Consider the following 27,865-nt stretch of genomic DNA (forward strand, 5'->3'; position numbering starts at 1 on the left):
ACTGGTCTTCTTGTATTCAGTCTCTTCTTTCTCTAATCCTTCTTTCATGTGGTTGCTACGCTGACAATCCTAAAACATGTATCACGCCCCCTGCTTAGGAAGTTCCAGTGTCTCCCTATTTGTTTCAGACTCAAATGCAAACTCTTTTTGTTTAGTATTTAAAGTTATTTCACTCTCCACTGTCAATCTGTCTTTCCAAAATGATTTCATACTAGTTCCCTCATGAACTCTCTGTTCCAGTAAGTGGCCAATTCATAGTTCCCTAAATGAAACATTCCATCTGCTGACTATCCATTACATTGATTGTTTCCCATGGCCAAAATGCTCTTCCTATTCATCTCCAACCTTTGGCCCTGTCAATTATCAATTAACATCTATAAAATGTCGAGTGATAGGGGCAGCTAGGTGGCACAGTGGATAGAGCACAGGCCCTGGAGTCAGAAGTACCTGAGTTCAAATTTGGCCTCAGACACTTAATAATTACCTAGATGTGGGGCCTTGGGCAAGCCATGTAACCCCATTTGCCTTGCAAAAACCAAAAACAAAATGTCTAGTGATGATCATGATGATGATGATGATGATGTTTGTCCTTCATGCAAGAAGTAGACCATGAATGATGTCAGGAAGATGATGCCAGGTATAAACACATGAATTGGATTTGAGTGAAGGGGTGCTAAGTCTGCCTCACTTTCTTCTCTAGAGCCATCTGGATTCAGCATCCAGATAAAAATCTGGATGACTGGAGATTACCTAGTATGTACTAAGCAAATGCAGATTCCTAAGAGGCCTTTCCTGATCCCTCACCTCCCCCTCAGTTATTAGTGTTACTATCCCCAAAAATAATTTTGTATTTATTTTGCAATTATCAATATAAATCTCCTCTTTCCATCACTGTATTCCCTAAATAAATGCTTTATTGTATGGAACTGTATCCAAAAGCAATGTGCCAAAGCAAAATCTTAACATTTGAAATTTGAAATAGTTCAAAACCTAATTTCCAAATGGGTTAAATAGGTGACACACATGTTCATTATTCACTAACAAGGAGAAGCAAATATTTTTTGTCAACTGAATGATCAATTTCATCAATTTTCATACACATAAGCGTAATCATCATAAAATTTTATATGTAGAAGAAGTTCTAATTTTGAATGCAAATGTGGCAATTTATGAAACTGGTACACACACACACACACACACACACACACACACCGCAGCTATGATGCTTTGGGGGAAAATGAAGTTTTCCTTCAAAACAATAAATTCCTGAGTTGAGTGCCTAAAGAACGGCCCCTCTTTAGTTTGCCAACATTTTCAGGCTGAGTGGGTCCCATGGTGACGTCACCGTTATCTCCTCCTGGATGGCGTGGTCCCCTCCCGCTTCAGCTCAAGGTTGAGCCGAGCCCCTTGTTTTCCTCCCAGCCGGCTTCCCCCCGGTCCGGTCGGCCCTCAGCTCAGGGAGCAGTCAGCCCTCTTCCAGCCCTGGAAGAGAGGAAGTGTCTCCAGTTCTGGCCGCGGTGGGACCTCTAGTGTTGACTCTCCGTCCTGGCGCAGTTCCTTGAAGTACAAACACACACAGACTGCTCATTGTTTGGAACCCTTCACCAGCCCACTCATCCTAATATGGAATGCAGCAGGAAACCCATGATTTCCTGACACTTAGCAAGCTGGAGAAAGAAAGGAAAAACTCCATTAAAAAAATCCCGGCTTTCCTCCATGTTAGATGTGAAATGGAAAATGGGAAGGATTTAGAAGAAATCCCTGGTGTCTCCAGCCAAGTTGGAGAAAGGGAGGAAAGAGAGAAAGCTTCAGGCTGCTGTTATCTTTCCAGATCACAGTAAACACCCAGATCTCTTGGGAAATGAGGGTGTCTTGATTCAAACGGACAGAGGGAAAGACAAACTATTTTAGTTTTTTTTTTCTTTCAAGGTGGACTTTGCCTTTTGTTTTGTTTTGTTTTGTTTTTTTACCAGCATGGTAAAGTGAGAGGACAAACAGCAGCCACCTGGAAAATGTTAAGTCTGAGCCAAGAGTACCCAGCTAAGTGAGGATAAGCCCAACCTGGGAGCCTCCTCGGGTTTTCTTATGCACTCCTAGAAGAACTTGGAGAATAAGAAATAGCCCCAGGAAGAATGAACTGCAAAGAAGAAGACCGAGAGCAAAGCGGCTTCCCCAAGGAGGATGTGAAGAAACCACTCAAGTGTGTGGTGGTGGGAGACGGTGCAGTGGGGAAAACCTGCTTACTGATGAGTTACGCTAATGATGCCTTCCCTGAGGAGTACGTCCCTACCGTGTTTGATCACTATGCAGGTAAGGACAACTTTTTGTGGCTTGCGGAAAATCTGCAATGCCCCATCGCAGCGCTCAAATAATCGAAAAGGAAAAAGAAGTCCCATCTTCAAACAAGTGTATTTCGGTCACTGTTCTGTAATTGTCAAATAACTGATGATATAAGATTAATGAAGAGTAGGAAGGAGAGACAAACAAATTATCAAAGTAGAGTTCAAAGACCCCAGTCTTAACTTTTTGGGTTGTAATGAGTTTCAGGACAGGAAGTAAACCAGATCCTGATAAACCAAGAAGAACTAGTAAATCAATTTATGTCACAATAGGTTTTCCTACTGTGAAAAACGGTTTTTTTGGAAATGAAAAAATGTCATTGACTCCTGTTAAAGAAATTAAAGTTAGGTAGACACCTTATTTTTTTAAAACTTTTAATCAACTATTTAGTGTTGGAAAAATAACCTAAATTTTCATAAAAACGATTTAATGGAAAAAATGGAAATAGCTTCTGTAAAGAAATTAAAGTTAGGTAAACACAATATTTTTTAGAACTTTTAATCAACTATTTAGTGTTGGAAAAAATAACCTAGTCATAAATTTGAAGGATGATCTATTTAAAAATGCACACACACACACACACACACACACACACACACACACACACACACAGACACACTTCCCCCAAAGGTTTTATCCACATGTTTTGCATAAAAATATTCACCCTGAAACTTTTTCTCAAGTGATATTATGTGTAGAATTCTTTTCTCACATTAAACTATAATATAAATTAATATTCACAATATATCATTCCAATGTTTATTCATGGATGTTAAGCAAAAATTTATAAACACTATCACTGAATACATGTCTCTATCACAGTCATCAGCAACTCGAAATATTCATTTTGCCATGTGATTTGGTATATATTAAGAATAAAAATATATATAGTTAACATTTAGTTGCCATATATCCTGAAGCAAAAGAAATTATTTCATTATTTCATTTTTTATTAGTGGTCACTTGGCATAGTAGACAGAGCACTACTTTTCAGGTCAGAGGACTTGAGTTCAAATCTTGCTCCTGCTCTTTATTCCCCAAGGTGACTTGGTCAGTCCTCTTAACTCTGGAACATAATTTCCTCTTTTGAGCGGTTTAAATGTCCTTAAAGTCCCTTCGAAACCTAAATCTATGGTCCTATGATAAAAGCCTAGACTGTCCAATCAGAAAAACAGAGCAGATCAATTCAATTCAAAATTAATGGAAGATCTGCTAAGCCCAAGACACTATATAGGGCAAACAAAAAATGCAAAGCAGTCATTTGCAAGGTTGTATAATGGGAAAAGTGCTGGTTTAGAACCTATAATTCTGAGTTCGGATTTTGGTCTGCCACTTAATTCCTTTGTGCCCTTGGCAAGTAATTCAATTTCTCTAGGCCTCCAATCTCTAAATGAAACCATAAAGACACCCTCTCTAAAACCCCTTCCACTTCAGAATCTATCTTCTAGAAGTATATGAGTAGAATGTCATTCTTTTAATTGATTTATGCTTTCCAGGATGTTCTGAAGTATGAGTATGAAAAGTCCATTGAATTAGAATAACTACTATGTTATTTAACTTTTACATTCAGATGTTTATTTTTCATTATGATATAGGATTCCACAGCAGATCATGGGTTTTAAGATTTCAGAGCTTCAAGAAAGCTTAGATTATATTAGAACCTTCAAAAACAGATGAGTAAAAAAAATTCTTTAAACTGCATCCTTTAGGGTACTTCTAAACAGTATTCTCATGACAACATCTTTTCAGAAATTTAGCTATTTTCAATAGGGAAAATTTATCTATGTACACCTTGGCTTTGGGTCAGGTTTAGCAAAAGGGAAATAGCCAACAGGAAACCTGAGTAATTGTTTGGTTTGCTCCAATGACCAACTGAAACCCTCTTTCCATAGGAAGTAGCCTCTTTTCTAGAAATAAACAATCACCTAAGTCACCTCCTCCACCTCCATTTATGTGATGTATGGTCTGTATTATGCAAAAGATTAAAACAATACATTCCTCTCCAATCCCATCTCCCCAGTGAAAAATAACTGGTCATTTCCCAATAGAACTCTTGCTATATTTGCAAAAACCTAAAAAACAAAACTTTGTTCATGATTCTTCTAAGCCCTTTCTGAAAGTACTATTTCCTTTCATGAAACTCCCAAGAATATTTTAACATAAATAGCATGCAGAAAATATTAGGTAGGTCATCATCTTGACCATATAAGTAATTTTTATAAATTGAATACCTAAACTTTGCCATGTGCCTACAGAAATTTATTAGAAGTCCAGACCCCTCTAAGCTTAAGAAAACTTTTTTATTGCTGCAAAGAAGACCCAAAATGATTAGATTTTTTTTTCAGAAAACTACAAAATGAGGAAAAATTCAAACACTGAGGAAATAGACATCAATTATAAACAAGTCATAACTAAAGGTCAATTTACTATCTCAACCATATTTCAAAACAAATAGGGACTGTGAGATTTGAAAAGTGGAAATGGCCAAAGAAACATGAGATTGCATATCATTAGGATATAGTAATTCTATGACTTATCTATAAAATATGTGATGATTTAAAATATAAATATATAAATTTAAAAATCTATAAACTCTGGGTCTGGAGTCAGGGTGATCAAAGTTAAAATCTAACCTCAAATACTAGTTGTATGAGCAAATCACTTTGCCTCTTTCTGCTACTATTTCCATATCTGCAAAATGGGGACAATAATAGCAACTATGAAGATAGATGAGATAATATGTGATCAAGGATTTATAAACTATAAAGTAGGGGCAGCTAGATGGCACAGTGGATAAAGCACCAGCCCTGGAGTCAGGAGTACCTGGGTTCAAATTCAGCCTCAGACACTTAATAATTACCTAGCTGTGTGGCCTTGGGCAAGCCACCTAACCCCATTTGCCTTGCAAAAACCTAAAAAAATATATAAAATGGTATATAAATTAATTAATAATAATACCATTATGCCTGGCATGTTCAGATTAGGCTTTATGAAGAGGTTTGGTTATTGTTTGGTTCACCTATCTATAAAATATGTCCATCTTTGAAATGAACTATAGCATCTAGCACAGTCTCTTACACAGAGCTTTTGTTGTTGCTTAGTCATTTTCAGTCACATTCAAATCTTTATGATCCCTTTTGGGATTTCATTGGCAAAAATAGTAGAATGATTTGCATTTCCTTCTGCATCTCGTTTTACAGAAAATGAAACTGAGGTAAATGGGATTAAATGGCTTCTCCAAGGTAACACAATTAGGAAATATCTGAAGCTGGACTTGAGCTCAGACCCTCCTGACTCCAGGTTCAGCACTCTAATCACTATACCACCTAGCTGTTCCTTTATGCATAGTAAATGCTCAACAAAGATGTGTTTCCTTTAAAATACATTAGCTTTTTAAGCATATGTGTGAACAGATGGTACTAACTCAAGTAAAAAGAGTTAACAACTTTGAAGTATAAAAGATGACTTCAAATCCCACATCTCACTATCCTGCCATCTTGGGAAAGCTAATGACTTATTTCATACTTTGATTCAATTTGAGGAAACAACTTTTAGTTCAAATGTTCAGTGTATTGAAAAGTTAATGACTTCATCCATAAAATAAGAGTTTGTACTAGGTGTCCCTAAGGTTCCTTCCAACTCTACATCTTTAATTTATGATGATAATTATTGGAAAGGAAATACAGTATACAGTTGTAAAGAGAGTCTCATACTTCAGAAAGACCATTGGAAACTATTTGCCAATCCTAGACTGTAAACTTTATGGCAGCAAAGACTGTTTTCATCTTTGAAAATCAACTACTTTCACGGAATATTATCTTCACTTTAAATTGTAAAGCAAAATTCCAGACAACACTTGGAAGTGAAGAAAGAGATATTGCAAAATCAGAAAACAATAGGGTAACACAACTCCAAAAGAATTTGGAACCTTTGTTCTAGGGATAAGATAATAATTCTATGAGTGTTATCATTAAAACGTAATCATCCCTGTTTGATAGAATGGAAAAGTTTCTTTCACTACTACCCCTATGTCTTCATTTTAGAATGTAAGTTGGAAGAGCCTGTGTGATTTTGAAATAGACTTTAAAGTGTAACACCAGGGTGTCAGTCATTAGAAATATTTTACTACTGATCATTAGACCTGGAAATGGGTGAAAAGGGAAATAGAGAAGTCTATGGAATCTCCAATTCAGGCGACTTAAAAAATAGATTTTGAAGGATATTTTAGTTATAGAACTGTCTGTTGGCAATGGAAATATCTCCCAATGCCTCTTCTCAAGCTGAGGCCAAAACTACCCCTTTCTCTAAAGAGTATTCTTATTTTCTAAGGAGACTCTCCAAATATAGGATTTCTATTTTTATAACTGAGTCAAACATGAATTAGTTCCTTGATTATAAGGTATAGGTATCTAGAAAATGATTGCAGGCCAAGATATATAAGCAATTCTATAAACAATATGTCTAGAATTTATTAATTACCCACACATTACATCTACATATCCACAATATAATAAAAGGTAAAATAAATATAAGATGAAATAAATTTCCAAAATCAATTTCTAATTCATATATTGCCCCACATTTAATTGTGCTTAATGAATGCTTCCAGATTCTTCAAAGAATAATAGTCACTATTATCCAGAAAAATTCTTCATTCCTCTCACTCCCCATTCCCACCTACCCATGCATGATCTAATTGAGCATGAATCTTTATCCAAAGTCACATAAAATTTTACACCTCATCAGAGGTTAATGTCAGCCTTTTCAGTTACTTAGAAGCAACATCCTCTCTCTGGTTGTGATAAACTTGATTCAATTTGAGGAAACAACTTTTAGTTCAAATGTTCAGTGTATTGAAAACTTATAATTCAGTAAGAAAGGAATCACTCAAAAAGAATCACTCTTCTAAATTTTATTAGCACTTAGGTAAATTAAAATGTTGACAGAGTGGGTTACATGCTAGGTGTAGGGCCCTTAGTCATATAGATATCTCTAGCAGGATCTAAGTTAAGAGAAAACATAGGGGGTGGCTAGGTGGTGCAGTGGATAAAGCACCGGCCTTGGAGTCATGAGTACCTGGGTTCAAATCCGGTCTCAGACACTTAATAATTACCTAGCTGTGTGGCCTTGGACAAGCCACTTAACCCCATTTGCCTTGAAAAAACCTAAAAAAAAAAGGAGAAAACATAATTCCTTTAATATTTCCCACAGGAGATATAAACAAGTGCATGTAAAGTATGAAATAAGTTGATAGCCAACACATCTGTTCTGTCTTCAAAGAATCAGTAAGAATTTTAATTGGACAATATATGAGTTCTGCATAGAAACACTCTATAGATATCAACACTTAAGTAGGCTAAAAATAAGCAAGAGAAATCTTATGAGCCCTTTCTTGTCTCTCTACATGTCTTTATAAGTTTTCATCCATCAACTAGTTCATATGTTATATAAATTTATAATTTAATTTCTCATAAAATAATGATAAATTTGGAAAGATGGTTCAAAAGTAACTTCAACAATTAAACTATTTTAGATTTTACCTTAAAAGACAATATTATCTCTTTTCTACCCAGTGGCCCCACTGACTCTTCTGAACCCATTACTGCAGTGAAAAATCTAAATAATGACTCTGCTGTGAATGGAAGCAAGCAATAGAAGGCATCCCCAAGAATACACCAGAATCCACCAAATTTTTATTAAAAGCAAACTCATTTCAAAGTCAAAACCTATTTGCCAAAGTACTAGACAATTTAAACCTTTAGATTCAAATTTAAAAGAAAAAAAACTTCTAGTTTTCACTTGAGTGCCACAACTCAGAATAATTTTCTGATCTCAGAATAATTTTCTGATTGGATTTCTAACCAGAACACGTCTTAGAATGAAACACTGAGTACAAATGAATTGATGTGGAGAGTGTGTTCCATATGGTCTCCAAGTGTGATTTCATTATGAATCTCTGACTCCAACTCTCTATGTACTTCCAAGATGTCCATAATAAACTTCAAAGTATTATGTAGTGTTTTATCAAGGCCATATTTCTTTTCACATTCTAACCTAGCTTTGAATTTCTCAGAAGATATTTCACTATTGAAGAATGCTCATCCATTAATGTCAGACATGATACAAACCTCATATGGTTTCACTTCTGCTTTTGAGTGTAAATTTTGCTAATTTCTGTCAAGTAACCTAACTTCTTACTGACCAAAATTCGAATGGACATATCCATTGATCTGCATTTTAGAACTGACTTTACCTCAAAGGCTGCCTTCTACAATTGACTCCTCTCTCTAAACAACATGCACTTGAGATTTTCTGGCAAATCATCTAATTTTTAGAAACATTATAAGTACGGATTTGACCAACTCAAGCTTCCTCTCTGTAACACAAATGTTATATTTTATTCATTTAAGTCTAATCTTTGGTCCTTGCTGCTGGGAAGGCTGAGATCACTAGAGAGTAGTAATTCTGAGAAACAGGAAGAATAAAGACAAGTGGTGCCTTTTCTAATTCCAGTTTTAAAATGATAAACCCTAGCAAGCAGAGGGCCATCATATTGCCTAAAGAGGAGCAAAGTGGTTTAGATAAGAAATAGGGCAAGCTATAGCGTATGGGAGGCTGATGTACTTCCAGACTGGGCAAAAGAGGGAGAGTGTTTTTGTTAAGTTGTTTTCGTTGTTTTTTTTTCAGTCCTGTCCAATTGTTCATGACTCCAGTTGGGGTTTTCTTGGCAAAGGTATTGGAATGGTTTGCCATTGTCTTCTCTAGCTTATTTTACATATGAGGAAACTGAGGCAAACAGGGTTAAGTGACTTGCCCGGGATCACAAAACTAGTAGATGTCTGAAGCCAAATTTGAACTCAAGGAGATGAACCTTTCAAATCCCAGGCTTGACACTTTATCCACTGAGCCACCTAGGAGAGAGGGAGACAATCTCAAAAATCAAAAAAATAAAGCATAAAATTTAGTCACATTACCAGAGAAGAAAACAGGAGAGGATTTCAGTTTCTCATCCAACTTTGACCTCATCTATACAGTAACTCTCCCTACCAACCAAATGAAACCCATTCACACTTTCTCTTGTACCATTCTTTTCAGTGTCCTTCTATAAACTATCTGCCCAATGAATTTGATAATCATACCTCTCAGTTAATACTTTCCAGTGCTAAAATCTCATTTGTCTAACTCTTTTCACCTACAATTAAGTGGTGGTATCATGGTAGATTCAGTAGCAGCTTCAATTTACCTATCACAGCATCATGATCAAATGGCAATCAAAACCCACAAGAAGAAAATAAAATATTCAAACAATTAGTATTAGTATAAGGAGTTTTGTGGTAAAGTGGATAGATCATCACACCTGGAAAGAGCTGATTTTTAATGCTAGTTCAGATACTTATTAGCCAAGTAACTGGGCAATCACATCACTGTTATCTTCCTCAATTTCTCCATTTGTAAAATAAGAATATTAATAGTACCTACACCCTCAGGATTTCTGTGAAAATCAAAGTAAAGGGGCAGCTAGGTGGCATAATGGATAAAGCACCAGCCCTGGAGTCAGGAGTACCTGGGTTCAAATCCATTCTCAGACACTTAATAATTACCTAGCTGTGTGGCCTTGGGCAAGCCACTTAACCCCATTTGCCTTGCAAAAAAAAGAAAATCAAAGTAAATAATATTTGTAAAGTATTTTGCAAACACCAAAACATCATAAAAATGCTAGCTATTATTACCATTTAGGGAACATTTCTATTAGAGTTTCACTTCTGATTTACCTGAATCTACCTATTAAAGTCTTTTGTAACCTGGCAGTCTAACATTTGTATGATGATGATTTGAACTGTTTTTCATTTTCATCAAAAGTATGTGATTTTTGTGGTGAAGGAAGAGGCTCTCCCTTCAATAAAAGTCTCTCCTTTCAATCAGTTTCTTGAAAATACAGTGATTTTGGAAAAAACAATTTTCAGAAGGGGAAATACTCAATGTCTCTGAGGCATGTTTTCTGTGGTTGCTGGTTTTGTTGGGCTTAAGTAGTGGTGTACAGTGGTGGGCAGCTGCCGTAGGAATCATATTGACAATTTCTGCCACACTGGATACCCAGCCTCCTGTGAGGACAGTTTCGAGGAAAAAGGAAACTTAGGAGGCCAAACCACATTGTGTTTGTGGTAATGCTGAAGAGTAATTCTTTTCGTGTGGGAATATGGCAAGAAAGAGCAAAGAGGAGGGCAGAAAAATAAAATTTCTGCTACCAGAATGGCACTTTACAGAAGATGTTAAAAAAAAAAAGTCAAATTCCCAAAGTTAGAAATTGTTTCTGGAGTTCATGAACTGACAACGTTCTAGTTTTTGGCTTGGCAGTAAGCCAATACTAAGATTAATTCAATCCTAAAAGGATAGGTTCTCAGCAAACAAGTTCTACATAGTCCCACTTGCATTGCTCCTCCCCATAAGAAATCTCCCTTAAATTTTATTATATAACAACACTCTATATTGGGGTTTCAGATAAATAACATTCAAATAAATAACTAATATTTTTGCAAACAAAATTTAAACACCCTTCTTTTCCCTTTTTCCTTCTTTCTTTCCCTATTCTCCATCTCTTTCATTCACTCACTACTTGTCTCTCTGTCTATTGTCTCTCCATCTCTCCCTCCCCTCCTCTTTCTTGCTGTTTGTAGTTTTTTCTTTCTCCTTCCTCTTTCTTCCTCTCTCTCTCTCTCTCTCTCTCTCTCTCTCTCTCTCTCTCTCTCTCTCCCTCCCTCCCTCCCTCCCTCCCTCTGTAATTCAGTGAGAAAAAAAAGTAGACATTAAAACAATAGGTAAGACAGACCTAGGAAAATTGTGTTTATCAAGACAAAGTATATGTCACAATTGTGGGTCATAGATGAATGTCAGAAAAAAAGATTAGAAGAGACAGTTTGGAATTTCAATTGTCCTAGACAGAAAATGTTTGGGGTCTCTTGAATTAATACAACTGAATTTAATTAGATTTCTTTGATTAACAAAGAAATGATGGAAGATACTGAATTTTGGATTTGAAAATAGTCTATTCTAACACACTCCACAACAAAACATCATTCTTAAAAATACTTCATGAATATGCCAATTTGAACTTAAAAAATGTAACCAATTCAAAGATCAATGCATATTCATCTATATCCTTTAGCACTTTGATCTGTCTACTGTTTTTGTTTAGACTGATAAAATAAACTTTAAACTACAATAGCTCTTAAGAAACATAAAAGAACTTCATTCTTCCAGTTTGAAATTCCCTCTGTTCATATCACACATTCATATTCAAATGTATTTATTATTCAATGTGTATATTCAATAATATTCAATTTATAACAGTCAATGAGTATTTCTTAAACACCTGAGCAGAACTCTCTACTAAAAAGACCTCATGAAAATATATCTCTCCCCTCATGGTACATACCATGTAGAAGATTGTGATGCCTTATAAATCAGAAGTGCCACTATTAGAATTTGAACTCCAGTCCATGAAAAAAGAAAATAATTCAAAGACCAATACAGGTCTTCCTTGGGTTTATGAAGTCTCATTCCTAAGGTGAACTGATATGAGCTAATTCTTATTTTCTCATCATAATTAAATTATAAAGAGAGTTACATTCTGAACCAAAGACCTGATGTTCAGTTGTTTCTAGAAGTGACCACAAGTTTTAATCAATTATTTAATCAACTATAAATAATATTTATAGTGTAAGATATAAATAATAATTAAAGGGAGAAAATACAATAATAAATCATACCTACATACATTTTTTATTTGAATAAAAGAAGTCCCTAAGTTCCTGAGCATCACATGGTACTTTTATCTTTTTTTTCCTTAGGTTTTTGCAAGGCAAATGGGGTTAAGTGGCTTGCCCAAGGCCACACAGCTAGGTAATTATTAAGTGTCTGAGACTGGATTTGAACCCAGGTACTCCTGACTCCAGGGTAGGTGCTTTATCCACTGTGCCACCTAGCCTCCCCCACATGGTACTTTTAAAAAACTTGATTATGTACTAGGTTACAGAGAAATAATAAATAACTATAAAGAGCAAAACTAATAAGCCCATCCTTTACTGACCATAATGCATTGAAAAAATAAGGGCTAATATAGGAAACACAAGTATGATTCAGATGGGGATTTAATTATGTCATACTAAATAATTAGTGGATCAAAGAATAAAACATAAAAGTAATTATTAACTACTTGAAAGAGAATAATAATGAGAAAACATAGCAAAATTTCTCAGATGTAACCTAAGACAATTTTCAGAGGGGAAAATTATACCTCTGATAATATTTACAAAAAGAAACAGAGAAACTTAATGACCTGAGTATCCAATTTTTAAAAATTAGAAAATCTACAAAATAACCTGATTTAAGTTCAAAAGAGGAAAATTGAGAATTAGCATAGAAATAAAAAATAAGAAATTATAAATAAGATTAACCAAATAGAGGAAAATGGAATTACTGAAATAAGACAAAATCACAAAGGAAAAAAAATATCAGAACATACTCATATAATTAAATGTTATTGAAATGGATAATTTAAAAGAAATAAATTATTATTTTTAAAAATGCACAAATTATTACAATAATTACTTCATCTTAAGCCTAGGGCAATATATTAATATCATGTGGTTCCTCATGTCATATTTTACAAAGTTTATTTTAGACAAGAATATATAACAATAGGGGCAGCTAGGTGGCACAGTGGATAAAGCACCGGCCCTGGAGTCAGGAGTACCTGGGTTCAAATCCTGTCTCAGACACTTAATAATTACTTAGCTGTGTGGCCTTGGGCAAGCCATTTAACCCCGTCTGCCTAACAAAAAAAAAGAATATATAACAATTATAATATCTCTGACCTCTCAGGAAAATTCATAACATACAGACAGAGATTTGACTCTTTTTAAATTACATTTATACCTCTTTGTTGTCACAGCAAGATTTGCTTTCCAGAAATGTTTAGGTAATGAAGCAGATTATTTTATAGTGTCCACCTAGAGAATAAGTTGGAAAAAGAAACAAAGCTTTTCTCAGTCCTTAGGTAGATATGTAAAATTGCTAATTGCTCTTAAGTCTTCTTCTATTCCTGTAGGACTAATGGCACTCCTTAACATATTTTCCTTCCCTACCACAGATCAGTCCTATCATTTCTTTCTCCTATTGTCCCTGGACTTCCCATCCTTTCTAGCTCTATATAATGCCTTCCCTTTCTCCCTGATTCTGGACTCTAGTATTCGCTGAGATAGCTTCCTTTTCTACAAGTTCCTTAGGGTATATGACTCAGTGAGGAGTACAGATCCAGTTGCATATAGCTTTGGTTGAATTATTCACTCATAAACTATTCTTTCCTATCAATTGTAATTACTTGTCAGTGAAATAAAATAATAAATGGAGCCCTTACACACTCTTTTACAGACTCAAATTAATAGAACATAAAATACAGATCTCAAAATGAAATTAAATAAGCCAGAAAGCAACTACCAAAGGAAAAAAGTTCCTCAACCAGATGGATTTCCTGAACCCTTTCCACAGTCCTAAATAGCAATTAATAGCTATGCCACATTGATTATTCTCAAAAGTTCAGAAAGAAAATACCCTGTCAAATTTCTTTTTTTGAGACAATTATGATCCAAATGCCTGAACTAGGTAGAGATAAAGAAAATAAAAAGAGCCACAGGTCAATATGACTCAAAATTTGAAAATAAATCCCAGTATAGTCATACTCCAAAGTATGACAGGATAAAATGAATTTTTCTCCAAGTAAAAATTACCCATGTTATCCTTTTAAACTAAAATCATTAAAGCTCCATATAAACATTTTCTAGAATCTAATTACACTACCAAAAAGCCTTTAGCAAAATATTCCTAAAATTATTCATTATGTTTTGTTTTTGTTCAGTCTTAAGTGATTTTTTATGACTCTATTTGGGGTTTTCTTGGCAAAGATACTTAAGTGATTTGTCATTTCCTTCTCCAGCTCATTTCACAGATAAGAAAACTGAGACAAACAGGGTTAAGTTACTTGCCTAGGTTCACATATCTATTAAGTGAGATCAGATCTGAACTCAGGATGATGTCCTCTTGTCTCTGGGTCTAGCATTCTATCCAATCACCTGTTCCCAAATAAACTAATTATAATTATATCAGAGATGCAAGGATGATACAACATTGGTCATATAATTAACATATTTAATCATATTGAAAACAAAAATACTTCAAACTACATAATTATATGACTAGATGTTAAAAAGAAAGTAAACAGCTTTTAACAAATATATCATTTATTTATACTTTAAAAAACTATAAATCATAGGCAAAGGGGGAATAATGTAACATGATGAAAAAAATATACCCCCAAACCCAAAACTAGCACTTTGTACAATGAGGAAATACTAAAACCTTTGCAAATTAATATAGAAATAAAGTATGGATGCCTCTTCCCCTACTGTTATTTGACACAGTTTTTTAAATCCTAGCAATGTCTATATGGAGGGATAAATTAAAGGTTAAAATATTAACAAAGGACAGAAATTCATTACTATTTTTCAGATGACATAATGGTTTACATTGAAAATGCTAGAGAATAATAAGGAAAATAATTGCAATAACAGAAATAGGTACAAGTCATGTGATTTCATTAGTATGAGGAATTCCCAGGGGAGGACATTCCATCCAATAGTTCAGGGCGGCCCATTTCTCTGAGCAATATTTAGAGCTGTATAGAGTCATGAGAAATTAAAGAATTTGTCAGGGTCACACAGCCAAAATGCAAGAGGCAGGACTTGAGCCCCAATCTTCGTAGCATGAGACAGTTCTCTTTCAATTATATTATACTGCTTCTCATGATAGTTAATAGGTTCTATAAAGTAGCAGGATAAAAAAATCATCAGTACTTCTATATATAATAAAAAATTCAGGTGAAAATAAAAGAAAAGGAAATGTCATAAAATAGCTTCAAAATACGTAAAATATTTGGGAATCAACTTATAAAAAATACTTTAAAAATTATAAATCATTTTAGAATTAAAGAATGACTTGAAGAATCATTGCTAATGGTTGGGCCACATAAATAGGATAAAACATATGATCTTATTTAAATTATTATACAGATTTGGGGCAATACCCAAACAAACTACTAGTCAAATAAAGGTGTTACATGAAATAATGTCAAAATTCATTTGGAAAGAAAAAAAGGTCAAAAATCTCAAAGGAAATAATGAAAACAAAAGGTAAGAATGAATGAGAAATAAATAAATTATGTTGTAAAGCAGTATTTATCAAAATTATTTAATCTGGTTAAAAAAAGAAAAGTAGACCAATGGGACAAATTCGAGAATCAAGAAAAGAAATAATCAACCAACCAACATTTAATAAAACTGGGAGTCCCATTGGAGACCTGCATCAGTAAAAACAGGTTCACGACATTGATGAATTCTGTTGTCACTGGACCTTCGGAAGAATTTGAATGTGAAGTGTACAAAATTGAATAATGCTTCTTTAGCAAAGTACCATAATATCTCTTATACTTCCCAATAACATTTATCTTGGTAAGTACCACATAATAAGCCATTTCTCCAAAATAGCTGTAATTCTTTAATTTATTTATTAGTTTTTATTGATGTTTTATTTTTATATTAGAAATATTTGCAATTTACTCCAAATCCAAGAGGATTATCATGTAAAAAAAATAAAAACAATTAGCAAAACAACATTCCACATCTGTAGCATTACCCCCAACTTTCTGTTTTTAATTATTTTATTACCAAAAATTTATTTTCTCACCCTTCCACCTCCAATTCCATTGGGGAAAAAAGGAAAAAAGCAAATTCCTTACAAAAACTTATTAATAATTGAGCAAAAAACATGTTCCCTCATTGCCTGTATACAGAAATATTTTTCTCAATCTACCACCTCCCTGTCAGGAGGTGTATAAAGTTTACTCACTGGTCCTCTGGAATCATGTATGGTCATTATATTGACCATAGTTTTTACAGCTTTCAAAGTTATTTGACTTTACACAGTGTTGTTATTGTATAAGATATACCACAAAACTGATGGACATTTCTTTAGCTTCCTGCTTGGGTCATCAAAATTTATGTAAATTTTGTTGTATATACAAAACCTTTTCTTATTTCTTTTTGGCTAGAACTAGGTCCACCAGTGGTATAGCTGGGTCAAAGGATATGCATTTTTAAGTAGCTTTTTTGTGTATTATTCTGATTGCTTTCCACAATGATTGTATCCATTCATAGGTCCACCAACCATGTATCATCATGCTTGTTTTCCCATAGACCCTGCAGCTTTTGTCATTTTCATCTTTGTCAATTTGATAAGTAGGAAGTGGAATCTCAGAATCACATTAATTAACATTCTCTACATAGTACTAATTTGTGGCATTCTTATGCAAATCTTGCTTGGTGAACTCCCAAATATCTTATATATTCTGTAGTTATTTTAAATGAAATATAGTTCTATCTCTTTTTTACTGGATTTCATTAGAGGGAAAAGGTAGAGATTGCAGGAGAAAGAGAGAACTTAGCCAGTTTTGGAGGAAAAGCACATTAACAATAAAATCAGGAATGAAACTAAACATAATATTGATAGATAGATAGATAGATATTTTATTTAGAGAGGATAAGCATTTATGAAGTTGTCAGACAATATGTTAACTACTTCACATCTAGAAATAGACATTTCCTTAAAATGATAAATCATATCTATTTGAAACCAAGAGCTATTTATATATAACAAATATACTAAAATCCTTTCTGAAATCAGAGGTGAAACTAGAATGACCATTATCACCACTTCTACTTGACAAAGTACTTAAAATGCTAGCTCTCTCAATAAGACAATGTAAAAACATTGAGGGAATATATATATAGGTAAGTATATAGGTAAAGAAGAAGCAAATAACATTTTGTCAATGACATGATAATATTAATATTAAATATTCATGGGAAGTTTCAAAGGATATTTCAATTTTTAAAAAAATAAGATAATATAAATGACAATTAGACTAATTTTATTCTGAAAATTATAAAAATTTTCTATACTGATAAGTAAGCTATTGTATCATTGACCAAATTTTATTTGCTTCTTCTTTACCTATAGATTTATTTATTTTTAATCTCTCCCCAAAACTCCAGAGAAATTTACTTAAAACTTTGATTTTGGCTCATATTTTGGGTCTCAGAAAATGAGTGAAAGTAAAAAGATATTGAATATAAAATATAAATCAGGTATAGGACAATTATTTCCTTCCTCCACACAAAAGAAATGACTCTGAAAAGAATTTACAAAGACTTAAAACATGAACCTCACCTACAACTACTATTATCATCTTTCAGAAGGTTGAATCTGAAACATCAGAATATGAAACAATTTGTAGGACTATCGAATGGATATTTTCATTTCATATGGGCTCTGCATAGTCTGAAAAATTCTTTCCCTAATCTTCATGGTAAAGTGGTGTTAGATTATGGATCCAGAATCCCTTGACCTTTCAAAATCAAAAACAGATCTCTTAGATTGAATGTGATCATCTTAGAACTTTTAGTTTAGTTTTTTTAGTCATGTTTTCTTAGGAAAGAAACAATTCAGATGAAATATCAAGGACTCTGAGATCCAGTCTCATGATAATTTAGGCAAGATATGGAATTTTAGTTTCCATATTCTCACTAATACCATGAGGCCAAAGTAGAAAAAGTGCACCAACCCACTTCATTGTCCTTCACCTTGAATAGGACTGACATCATTTATGGATGGAAAGAAGAGGCCAAGTTTACTCTTTTTTGAAAGTCCACAGAGTCAGTGACTCTCATCATCTCAAAGAATGGAACTATTTTAATATTGATACCCAGGTGTTCCAAGGGAGCTCTAGCACATATCCCATAGAATGGTCCCTAAAAGTTCATTACATGAGATATAAACTCTGCAACATATAAAAATAAATAACCAGTTTGAAAAGACACTAATTTTATGACAAAAGGCAAGTCACTTAATTCTCTGTGCCTTGGTTTTTTCATCTGTAAAATGAGCTGGAGAAGGAAATGGCAAACCATTCCAATATCTTTGCCAGGAAAACCCCAAATTGAGTCAAAAATAATTAGATAGATTGAAAATTAAAAGAATATATTGACAAGCAAGATAGAATTTTTCAAGATGAAATCAGAAAATCTAATCCCAAGCAAAAGCAAACTTAAGAAAAATACAATAAACCATCAAAAAAGATTGCTTGCCAACATAATGAGGTTAACTGCAAAACAACTAAGCATAAATGTCTTATTTTATAGGAGGAATACTGAATCAACAATTGGTATGGTTAAAAAATGTCCAGAGACAATCACTTATAGACTCTGTATTGTATATAGAAAGATTAATGAGAAGCTGCATACAATTTTTCAAGTAGCTTCAAAATTCAAAAGTAATTAACTTTATTAAAAATAATTAAGAAAAAAGATCTCTGCAAAGTTGTGCAATGATATGGTGGCAAAGCATAAAAAACGACTATATTATTGTGAGCGGGTTGGGTTGGGTTTTTTTCTTTTGCCAAAGTACTTCAAAGATGTTTAAGTTCAAAGAAGAATTGCCATTTATCTTCATCATAATAATAGAAGGAAAACAAATGCATTATATATCAGCAATTTTTCTTACAGAAACTTTTTATAGTTGAGAGATATTTTTTGAAAAACTCTAAATCCTTAAAATCCTGATCTGGAAAGATAAAGTAACTACAGAGATAAATATTTTCTATGTTTCTCAATCTAAAAAAGAAAACTTGTCCAACAAATGAAATATGACAATGATTATTAATCAATCAGTTTTGCATCATTAGGTTATCATTAAGTGATTGTTGATTATTAATTATCAAAAGGGTTTCTAAAAAACATATTCTACTTAATTGTTAAAAAAGAATTATGAGTAGAAATATCATCTGATAATATAATTTAAAAGTATTATGAAAAAACAACAACCCATCACATCAATAATAATAATAATTTATTAGTTACATTATATTATAAACATGAATAACAAATAATTTTATTAATACAAAGTATGCATATTAATGCTGTTTTAATTCTAAGATTTGTGTTATTACATAAAGTGTAACAACCTCATTATTTAAATAAATATTAAATAAGAAAATTAATTGCATAATTTTTTGGTGAAATTTACTGGGGCATGACTTTTTTTAAGGAGGATCATTAATAAATAAACTTTTGAGGTGCCTGACTTTACAAGGGTGAAATTGGCAGAATGCTGTGAATGTGATCCATTATTTAAGTCTAATACTGTACTGTAGGAAAAGTAGTCATCAGGATCAATAACCATAGCAGTGGCTTACTAAAGGAGGTTTATAATCAACTACTCTGCGTAAGAACCAATTACCCTTGACATTTGCAAGCCTTTATATTAGGGCTTTTCTCCACACACATGCATTTGGAAACATACAAAACCAAAACCTACCTACTGCACATATGTATTAATTTTCCAGTTGGATTTTCTACACTGTCTTAATACTAAAATGGTAAAAACAGAAATCAGAATGTGGTGGTCAAAGGTCACCAAAATTATATGAGTCTCATGTAGAATAAGACTCAATAGACTAATATAGTTTGTTGAAGTAAGATTAAGAATCTACAGAACTCTCTATTTGACCTTCAATAATAATAATAATAATAATAATAATAACAATAATTGCTAATATTTATGTAACATATATATTACATGCACATATATAATAATATATTAAGGTTTGCAAAGTACTTGACAAATATTGTCTCATTTTATTCTTACAAATATAGAATATGGGTACTATTTTATCACTGTTTTATATGTACAGTTATATACATACACCTAATTAGAAAGTGTCAGGTCAAATCTGAATTCAGGTGTTACTAGCCCCAAGTCCAGTGCTCTGATTGCCTAGACAAATATTTGTCATTTCTGCTATTAAGTGAACTACTTTTAATGGACTTTGGCATGTTGGATGAGTGAGGAGAGTATCCTTTTTTGAAAAACACATCTGTATTTTGATCATCAGAACAATAAATAAAATTGGCTTCCATTAAAAAATTGTGTAAAATCATAGTATCTCAGTATTAAAAGGATCTCACAGACCATTGATTTATATCTGAGAAAAAATTTCCTTCTACATTTCTGAAAAGCAGTAATTCAGCTGCTATTATTGAGTTTTGCTGAATTTAAAGTGGCATTTTAAAGGGAAAACAAATTATTCACCAAAGACTTGTGTTTTCTTGCTAAATTTCATGTCTATAAATTTGAAGGAACTCCTAAATTTGGTCAAAAAAATGTAAGATATTTTCCCCAATTATTTGATTTGTGTAGGACATAAGGGAGGCATTGTACTTGGGTACCTTGGGAAGCTTAAAGATTTCATCACTGTGATTTACTTTTTCTATTGATATAGGATATAATCATTATTCCTCTTCCAACCTAGCTGCACTCCTCCAGATCTCTCCATCAGGGCCCCTTTACTGCCCCCTCCATATCTTCCCCCCTTCCCCCAAGTCTTCCCCCTTCAGCTTCCTTTGCTGAGTTGCCTTCCCCATTCGATTGTAATCTCCTTGAGAGAATGGCTTATCTTTCTTTTTTTGTACTTAATACCTTGCATGGCAGGTTGTAGGTGCTTAATAAATGTCTATTGACCAACTATTAACATATACAATTTTACCCAAAGCATGGATTTTTCCCATATTTCCCCATAAATCCTCTGTAGAAAATATACCCAAAGCATTGAGTGATTTCTTGTTTTGTTTTTGTATATGTCAGTGTTTTTTTAGTATTTTGAAGGAATTTAGATTGTAGTAATATGTATTCTATGTAACTTTTTACAGTCAATTCATCATTGATAACATGACCACATTTTGTTTTATCAAATCAAGTGCTTTCTTAAAATCAATCAACAATCATTCAAATGCTATTAATGGTTTAGTGAGGTGATGTGTTTTTGAAGAATATGCAGAACTCTCTATTTGGCCTTCAATTTTGTAAATGAGTTTAAACTGATGTCACCCCTAGATATATTTCCTCACTTGGCAAGGAGATTAAAGAGCTGCTGGTTTGAGTTCTCTCTTCTTTCTAGCAGTTTCATAACTATTTTTTTGTCCTCTATAGTCACTTCATTGAGATCATTACTTTTATAAAATCAATAACTTTACTTTTGTCCATTTTCATTTTTTCAGAATTGTCAAGCTTGTTTAAATAGATTGGATTGGAGTTGATGTTTTGTGATGCTTACTCACTTTAATAAATTCCTGAAATATGATTTTTACTTCAACTTTTAACAAACTAGTGATCTGATTTCATTATAATAAGTAGCTTCTTCTGAAATAACTACTTATCTGTTATTGGGCAATTCCTCTCTAAAGATATAATAAATTTCATTTTTATTCTAGCTTTCTTCAAATCAATGAATGCCTTCTTCATTTCTTGAATAAAATATTGTGTCTAAGCATAAAGCTACTTAATAGTTCATACTTTTGTCTTTTTTTCATTTGTTGATTCTCACTCCATATTTCTGAACATAATTATTGCCATCTTCCCTAATGTTTATTTTCTGATTGAAATCATATACTATCAAAGTATATATTGATTTTCTTAGATTGATGTATAGTATCAAGTTCCTCATAAGACTTAACTGCTTCATCCTCTGCTATGATGTGGCTATATCTGATACCATTACCCTCAAAGGTTTCTTATGCTCTTCATAAACACTGAAAGGTAAGATAGTCACCATTTACATGAAATGATGGCCCTTGTTTCCCTTTGAAGCTATGAATCATCTCTTAGAGAACCTGAAAATGGTTCTGCCTTTGATTTCATTATTTTAAGTCTATATACAATGAGCATGATTATGGTCATGGTGTTGGAATTTGTTATCTTTAAAAAAATATCACTATCAATTCTGAGAATTGAGTGACTCATAAAATCCTCTACCACCACCCTTTTTTGCCACTCTATCTTTATCATAGCAAAGGAAACTATAGTAAACTAGGAATCATTTTGTGCTTTGGATCATTTAATGAGTTCCCATGGCCAAAAAATTCATTACCTGATGGTCAAATATTCAGGTGATGAATTCCTTGGCATTTTGCTAAACTGATCTTCATGTACCAGATATGATCTATTGCCAGATTTGGGCTAAGAGGTATTGCCTAGACCTACTTCACTACACTCACATAGCCTTCAAGAACATACAGTCACCTTCTCAACATCAGAAAAAAACAGTAGAGGTAGAGAGTCATCATATAGTGTGTTCTTTAAAATAATATCTTTCATAATATACATTAACTTCAATAGCAAGATCGGTGAAGGGGAAAAGAGGGAAGCAAGTAATTTATATTAAAACTCAGAGATAACCCACTAAGAAGTGTTAGTAATGTTGATAATAAAGTACAATAATCTATTTATCAACAAAGTCACAAGTTATTCAGCTGGTGTGCTCACAGGAGATGCAATGAACATGTCTGTATATACTAATAATGGGAAATTTACATTTGTCAAAGTAAGAATTATGTTAGTAAAATATATACTTTCATTTCAAATCTTTTGATCTTCTATTACTAGATTAATGTAATTTCACTGCCACCATCCTGGAATGCTATTTAATATATTATTGGCAAGATATTTAAATTGCCAAATGAATATCACAAATGTGGAATTCTCATATAACTTCTCAAACCAAACTTTCTCAAGAGAATTGAAAGATATATTTGAAAAGCATAAATATAATTTTAATTTTGATTTATCCTATAAATTCATAAGCTCAGAAGAAATATGTAAAATATATCTTAAACCATATTTTCTCATGCACTCAGATGGATTTATATGATGTCAATAATTTGAGAACTTCTTCCTATCATGTAAACTGAAATCCATTCATACTTGCCATTTTGTCTATAACTTCTGTCCATGACCTCCAAAACTTTGTCTGAGGTCCATCCATGTTTTGAAGGCTTTCCTTGATTTTCCTGACATGGTAAAGTAAAAGTAAAACATCTGACTTTCCACCATCCATTCCTTGCTCTTGACATTTAATTAGTCCATCTTCTCTTCTTGTCATACAATTCCCTGACTATATCTTTTCCCCTGTTCTTCTTTTTTTTTTTAGTTTTTTTAGTTTGTTTGTTTTTTTGCTAGGCAATGGGGTTAAGTGGCTTGCCCAAGACCACACAGCTAGGTAATTATTAAGTGTCTGAGACCAGATTTGAACCCAGGTACACTTCTGACTCCAAGGCCGGTGCTTTATACACTGTGCCACCTAGCTGCCCCTCCTCTGTTCTTCTTTGGAGTTCCTAGCCATATTTCAGTCTGCAGTCTCTGTTGCATTTTGTGTGACAATCAATTATGGTTCTTAGAAAACAGTGCTAATAGATCCCTAAATGCCATATAGAAATTTAATAAAATGATCCTGTTAGAAAAAATAGACTTTTGTCTTCAAGAGAAGATGGGGTTGGTAAAAGAGTTCTAATTTCCCAAAAGCAATGCAGTCAACTCATTTCCTTTTCAAGTCTGAGTACAATTCATTGTCCATCTATACCGTCTGTACTATAGATACATGCATATTGTTGATCAAATTTAACAGATTAGCCATACAAATATTGAAATCAGTTTTTCATTCATTTGGTCATTTCATGTGGATAGCCAGACCATACTCCTTTAAGTAATTATACAGATCCTTTCCAGAAGGTTCTATAATTATCTGAGGCTTGAAGTTAACAGAACAATGTCACCCATGAATAGGAATCCATATGAAGGACTTCTCTTTCCCTAGGGAATCCTCTTCAATCTAAACTCTATGCTGGATCTCCTCCATCATAGCAGTGAATACTTTAGGCAAGCACAATTCTATCTTTTCTCATTTAATATTTCTTATCAGAGAATCCCTAAGCAGTATTACTTCTGTTGTTAAATTCTGTAGTAAAATTGAATGATTTTATATGTGTGTGTGCATATATATATATATATATATGTACATATGTATATATATATATATATGAAAACATCTTTCTATAAAAAGCTTGTGGAGTTTTGTTCTACTACATCAATTTTTTTCATCAAAAATGAGTGCAATGGGATTATTTATTCTGTACATCTGAGATGTGGTCCATTGTTGAATATCATTTGTGAAAACCCCTTTGTTCCCTATTAATGTTCTCACTGAGGATGTCTTCTGTCCATGTGTAGCTGACCCTCAAACAGGTGTTTCATATATATGTGTATGTGTATGTGTATGTGTATGTGTGTGTGTGTGTGTGAAGAAAATATATGGGACAATAGTTACCAATGTCACTGTATTAAAATGTCCATATTAATACATAATATTAATATTATTTAAGGCCAAGATTATTTTAAATTATTTTGGTATCACCCTTTCACTCAGACACCAGAACAGAATTAGAATTTCTTTTGCCCAATTTAATTATTCTTATAGAATTTTGGCTTCCTCTAAAGGTACATTGGGAACTCTGATGATATAGTGGTAGTCCAATACCTTTTTGGGAGAAAATTGTATATTAAAATGACTTTTAGAAAATCTTTTCTACTTTTGTTCTGTTGAAGTCCTCCTTTCCTTAACATCCTTGAATATCTGTGGGAGAACTTTATTTAGTTTAATACTTTGCTACACTTTCTTTAAATTGATTTTACCATTCAATACTGCTTTCAGGTTTATAAAATAATATTACTCATAATCATCCATCCTCCTTCTTCATAAAATTGTATAGACTAGCTAGTATTTTAACCTAGTGTTGCCTTTGGAAATTATCTGCCTCTGGCAAGTAAACTAGATATTTGCTAGCCAAGAGACCTTCTAGGCTCTTTTGCTCACCTTGCTATGGCAATTAATTCATACTGGCTAATCTTCTAAACATTACAGTTGGCATCAATGTCAATTCTGTTGTCTATTTCTCATTTTTGATTCTCAATTACTTGTTCAAATTGTTCAGAATTCACTTATTTAATTGTGTTCCATATCTTTTTATTGTTATTATTTTTTCCTTTTCTTTTTTAAACAAACTCTGATGTACTGATGACCAGACACACACAGACATACACTGACAACCAACTCAGGGATCACTCCCACATCAATATCAAGTTTCCATATATGTGACATTCTATACTGACAAGAACTATTTTTCAAATCTACAAAAGCCTCTAAAGATGGTTTATTTTATTATCTCTCAATACCATAAAATTCTTTCTTTTAACTACATATCTAATTACATTTTTTCTTATTCAAGCCTCAGAAAAGCCCAGAGACAACTTATCATCATCTTCTGAACTTTTCGTGAACTTGATGCTTTAGTTATTTTTCATATTTTTTACTTTAGATTAAATAAAGTTTCTTTCAAATTTACATCATGGAAAACTCTGTTTTCTGATCAGTTCTCCAACTTGGAAACTCCCTTATGGATCTCATGTATCATTAAAGGACTCTTTTATTACAGAATTATTATATTAAAGACAAGAGTGGCAGTGTGACTCAGGGTACATGGTGCTAACCTGAAAGGAAGACCATAAGTCCTGCCTTTGGCATATGCTAGCATGTGATCCTGAACAAGTCACTTAATTTTTCAATGCCCCAAACAACTATTAAAAGCAGTTATGTTGTCCCAGGAAATTTGTAAAATATTATAAGATACAGAAGCATTGATCTGCATTAGGAGAAGGAATTTCAAGGTGGCTAGGTGGCACAGTGCATAGAGCACTGGCCCTGGAGTCAGGAGTACCTGAGTTCAAATCCAGCCTCAGACACTTAATAATTACCTAGCTGTATGGCCTTGCCTTGCAAAAAAAACCTAAAAGAAAAAAAAAAAGAAGGAATTTCCTTACTTGGAATTTCCCAAACTAATGAAGTCACATATTCAAACTAATAATAAAAATGGAATAAAAGGTCCTCCATAAGCTTTAAATTTACATGAATTTAATTAATTGGTTTAAAATTAATTTAATTAGTTTAATCAATAATAAATCACAAATGACAGAATTGTGAGAACTTCTTATAACAGGGCTGTCCAACCTTACTTTTAAAAATTTTTATTGAAACAATAGGCAATACAGTTTGGTTTGTCATTTTAGTGAGAGCTCTGAGGTAGCTAGGCTTCATTTACTAAAGCATTTAAAAAACTCATAGGCAAACCCACAGACCTCATTTTGGACAGCCCTGGCTTATACAATAGAGTGGCCTATGGAGTCAGTTCAAGATCAAATAAATGATATTGGAAATAACAGATGGATCACACTTAAGGACCCAGGATCTAGTCATTAACATAGATTATGCAGAGAGGCAGCTAGATGGTTCAGTGACTAGAGTGCAACAATTAGAGTTAGACATACTTGAGACTTACCAGCTGTATTACCCTGAGCAAGTCACTTAACCCTATTTGCCTCAGTTTCCTTATCTGTAAAATGAATTGGAGAAGGAAATGTTAAACCACTCCAGTAGAAGAAACTACAAATGGGGTCACAAAGAGTCAATCTTTTTAATGACTGAAAAAGATTAAACAAGGGAATGATAGAAACTTATTTACCTAGAGAGACCAGAACCAGCAACTAGAGTGAAGCAAAAGTTTATTACCTTTCAAAAGCTAATTACACATTAAATCCACATGCTACAAATTTAAAACCTTATAATCCCATGAGAATTCTATTGAATTCTATCTATTGATAACTTGTATTGAAACCGGACCATTATTACAAACAGAAATGTTGCTCACAATTGCCCCAGCTTAACATTGAACTGTAAAAATTCAATAAATGCATCTTAACAAATAGTCCTCCAAATTAAGTAAAAAAATGAAAAACATTTAAAATATAAAAAAAATTAAATATAGAGAGATCTGGCAGAAAAAAATAAAATTTGCATAGAACAATATGAGGCACATTTTATTTGTACCATCGTACTGCTACTAGATCTGTCTCGAAGGTACTTTCCATGAGCCTACAGAAAATAACTTAAGATCTAATACTTCCCTCTAATTACCAAAAACAAACAAAAACACAGCCACTTTAACCACAGAATATCAAAAATAAAAATGCTTTGTCCTTCATTTTTGAAGATGCCCATGACATCAGGGAGGTGATGCCATGACCAGCATGTAAATTGGATTTGAGTGAGGGGTGCTGTGCTAAGTCACCAGCTTTACTTTCTCCTCCAGAACCATCTGGGTCCAGTGCCAGATATGGATCAGGACGACATGGTCCTTGATGTGAGGCAATCAGGGTTAAGTGACTTGCCCATGGTCTCACACAGCTAGTACAGTCAAGTGTCTGAGGCCAGATTCGAATTCCTGTCCTCCTAACTCCAAGTGCTCTATTCACCGCCCCTCCCAAGAACAAAAGCAAGATAATGACTTGTCCCAGAACTATCTTTTTATCATTCATTCATTCATTCATTCAGTTCAGTAGTGTCCAACTCTCCATGATGCCATTTGGGATTGTCATTCACAGAGGTACTGGACTATTTTTCTGTTTTTCCAGCTCA

General features: G+C 33.3%; 1 protein-coding gene across 2 annotated transcripts in view; it reads left to right on the plus strand.

The window, feature by feature from the left end:
- The first annotated feature begins 1,604 nt into the window (after positions 1-1,604).
- RHOJ (ras homolog family member J) overlaps positions 1,605-27,865 on the plus strand; it is a 124,651-nt gene continuing 98,390 nt past the window's right edge. For both annotated transcript variants that reach the window (XR_012478222.1, XM_074235960.1), the window contains exon 1: positions 1,605-2,310. Coding sequence is in view for 1 of the 2 variants with exons in the window: in XM_074235960.1 (XP_074092061.1) it covers positions 2,133-2,310 (178 nt within the window). In the remaining variant the exon portion in view is untranslated. The remainder of the gene's footprint in view (positions 2,311-27,865) is intronic.

The sequence above is a fragment of the Macrotis lagotis genome, chromosome 4, assembly GCF_037893015.1.
Source record: "Macrotis lagotis isolate mMagLag1 chromosome 4, bilby.v1.9.chrom.fasta, whole genome shotgun sequence".
Taxonomy (NCBI): domain Eukaryota; kingdom Metazoa; phylum Chordata; class Mammalia; order Peramelemorphia; family Peramelidae; genus Macrotis; species Macrotis lagotis.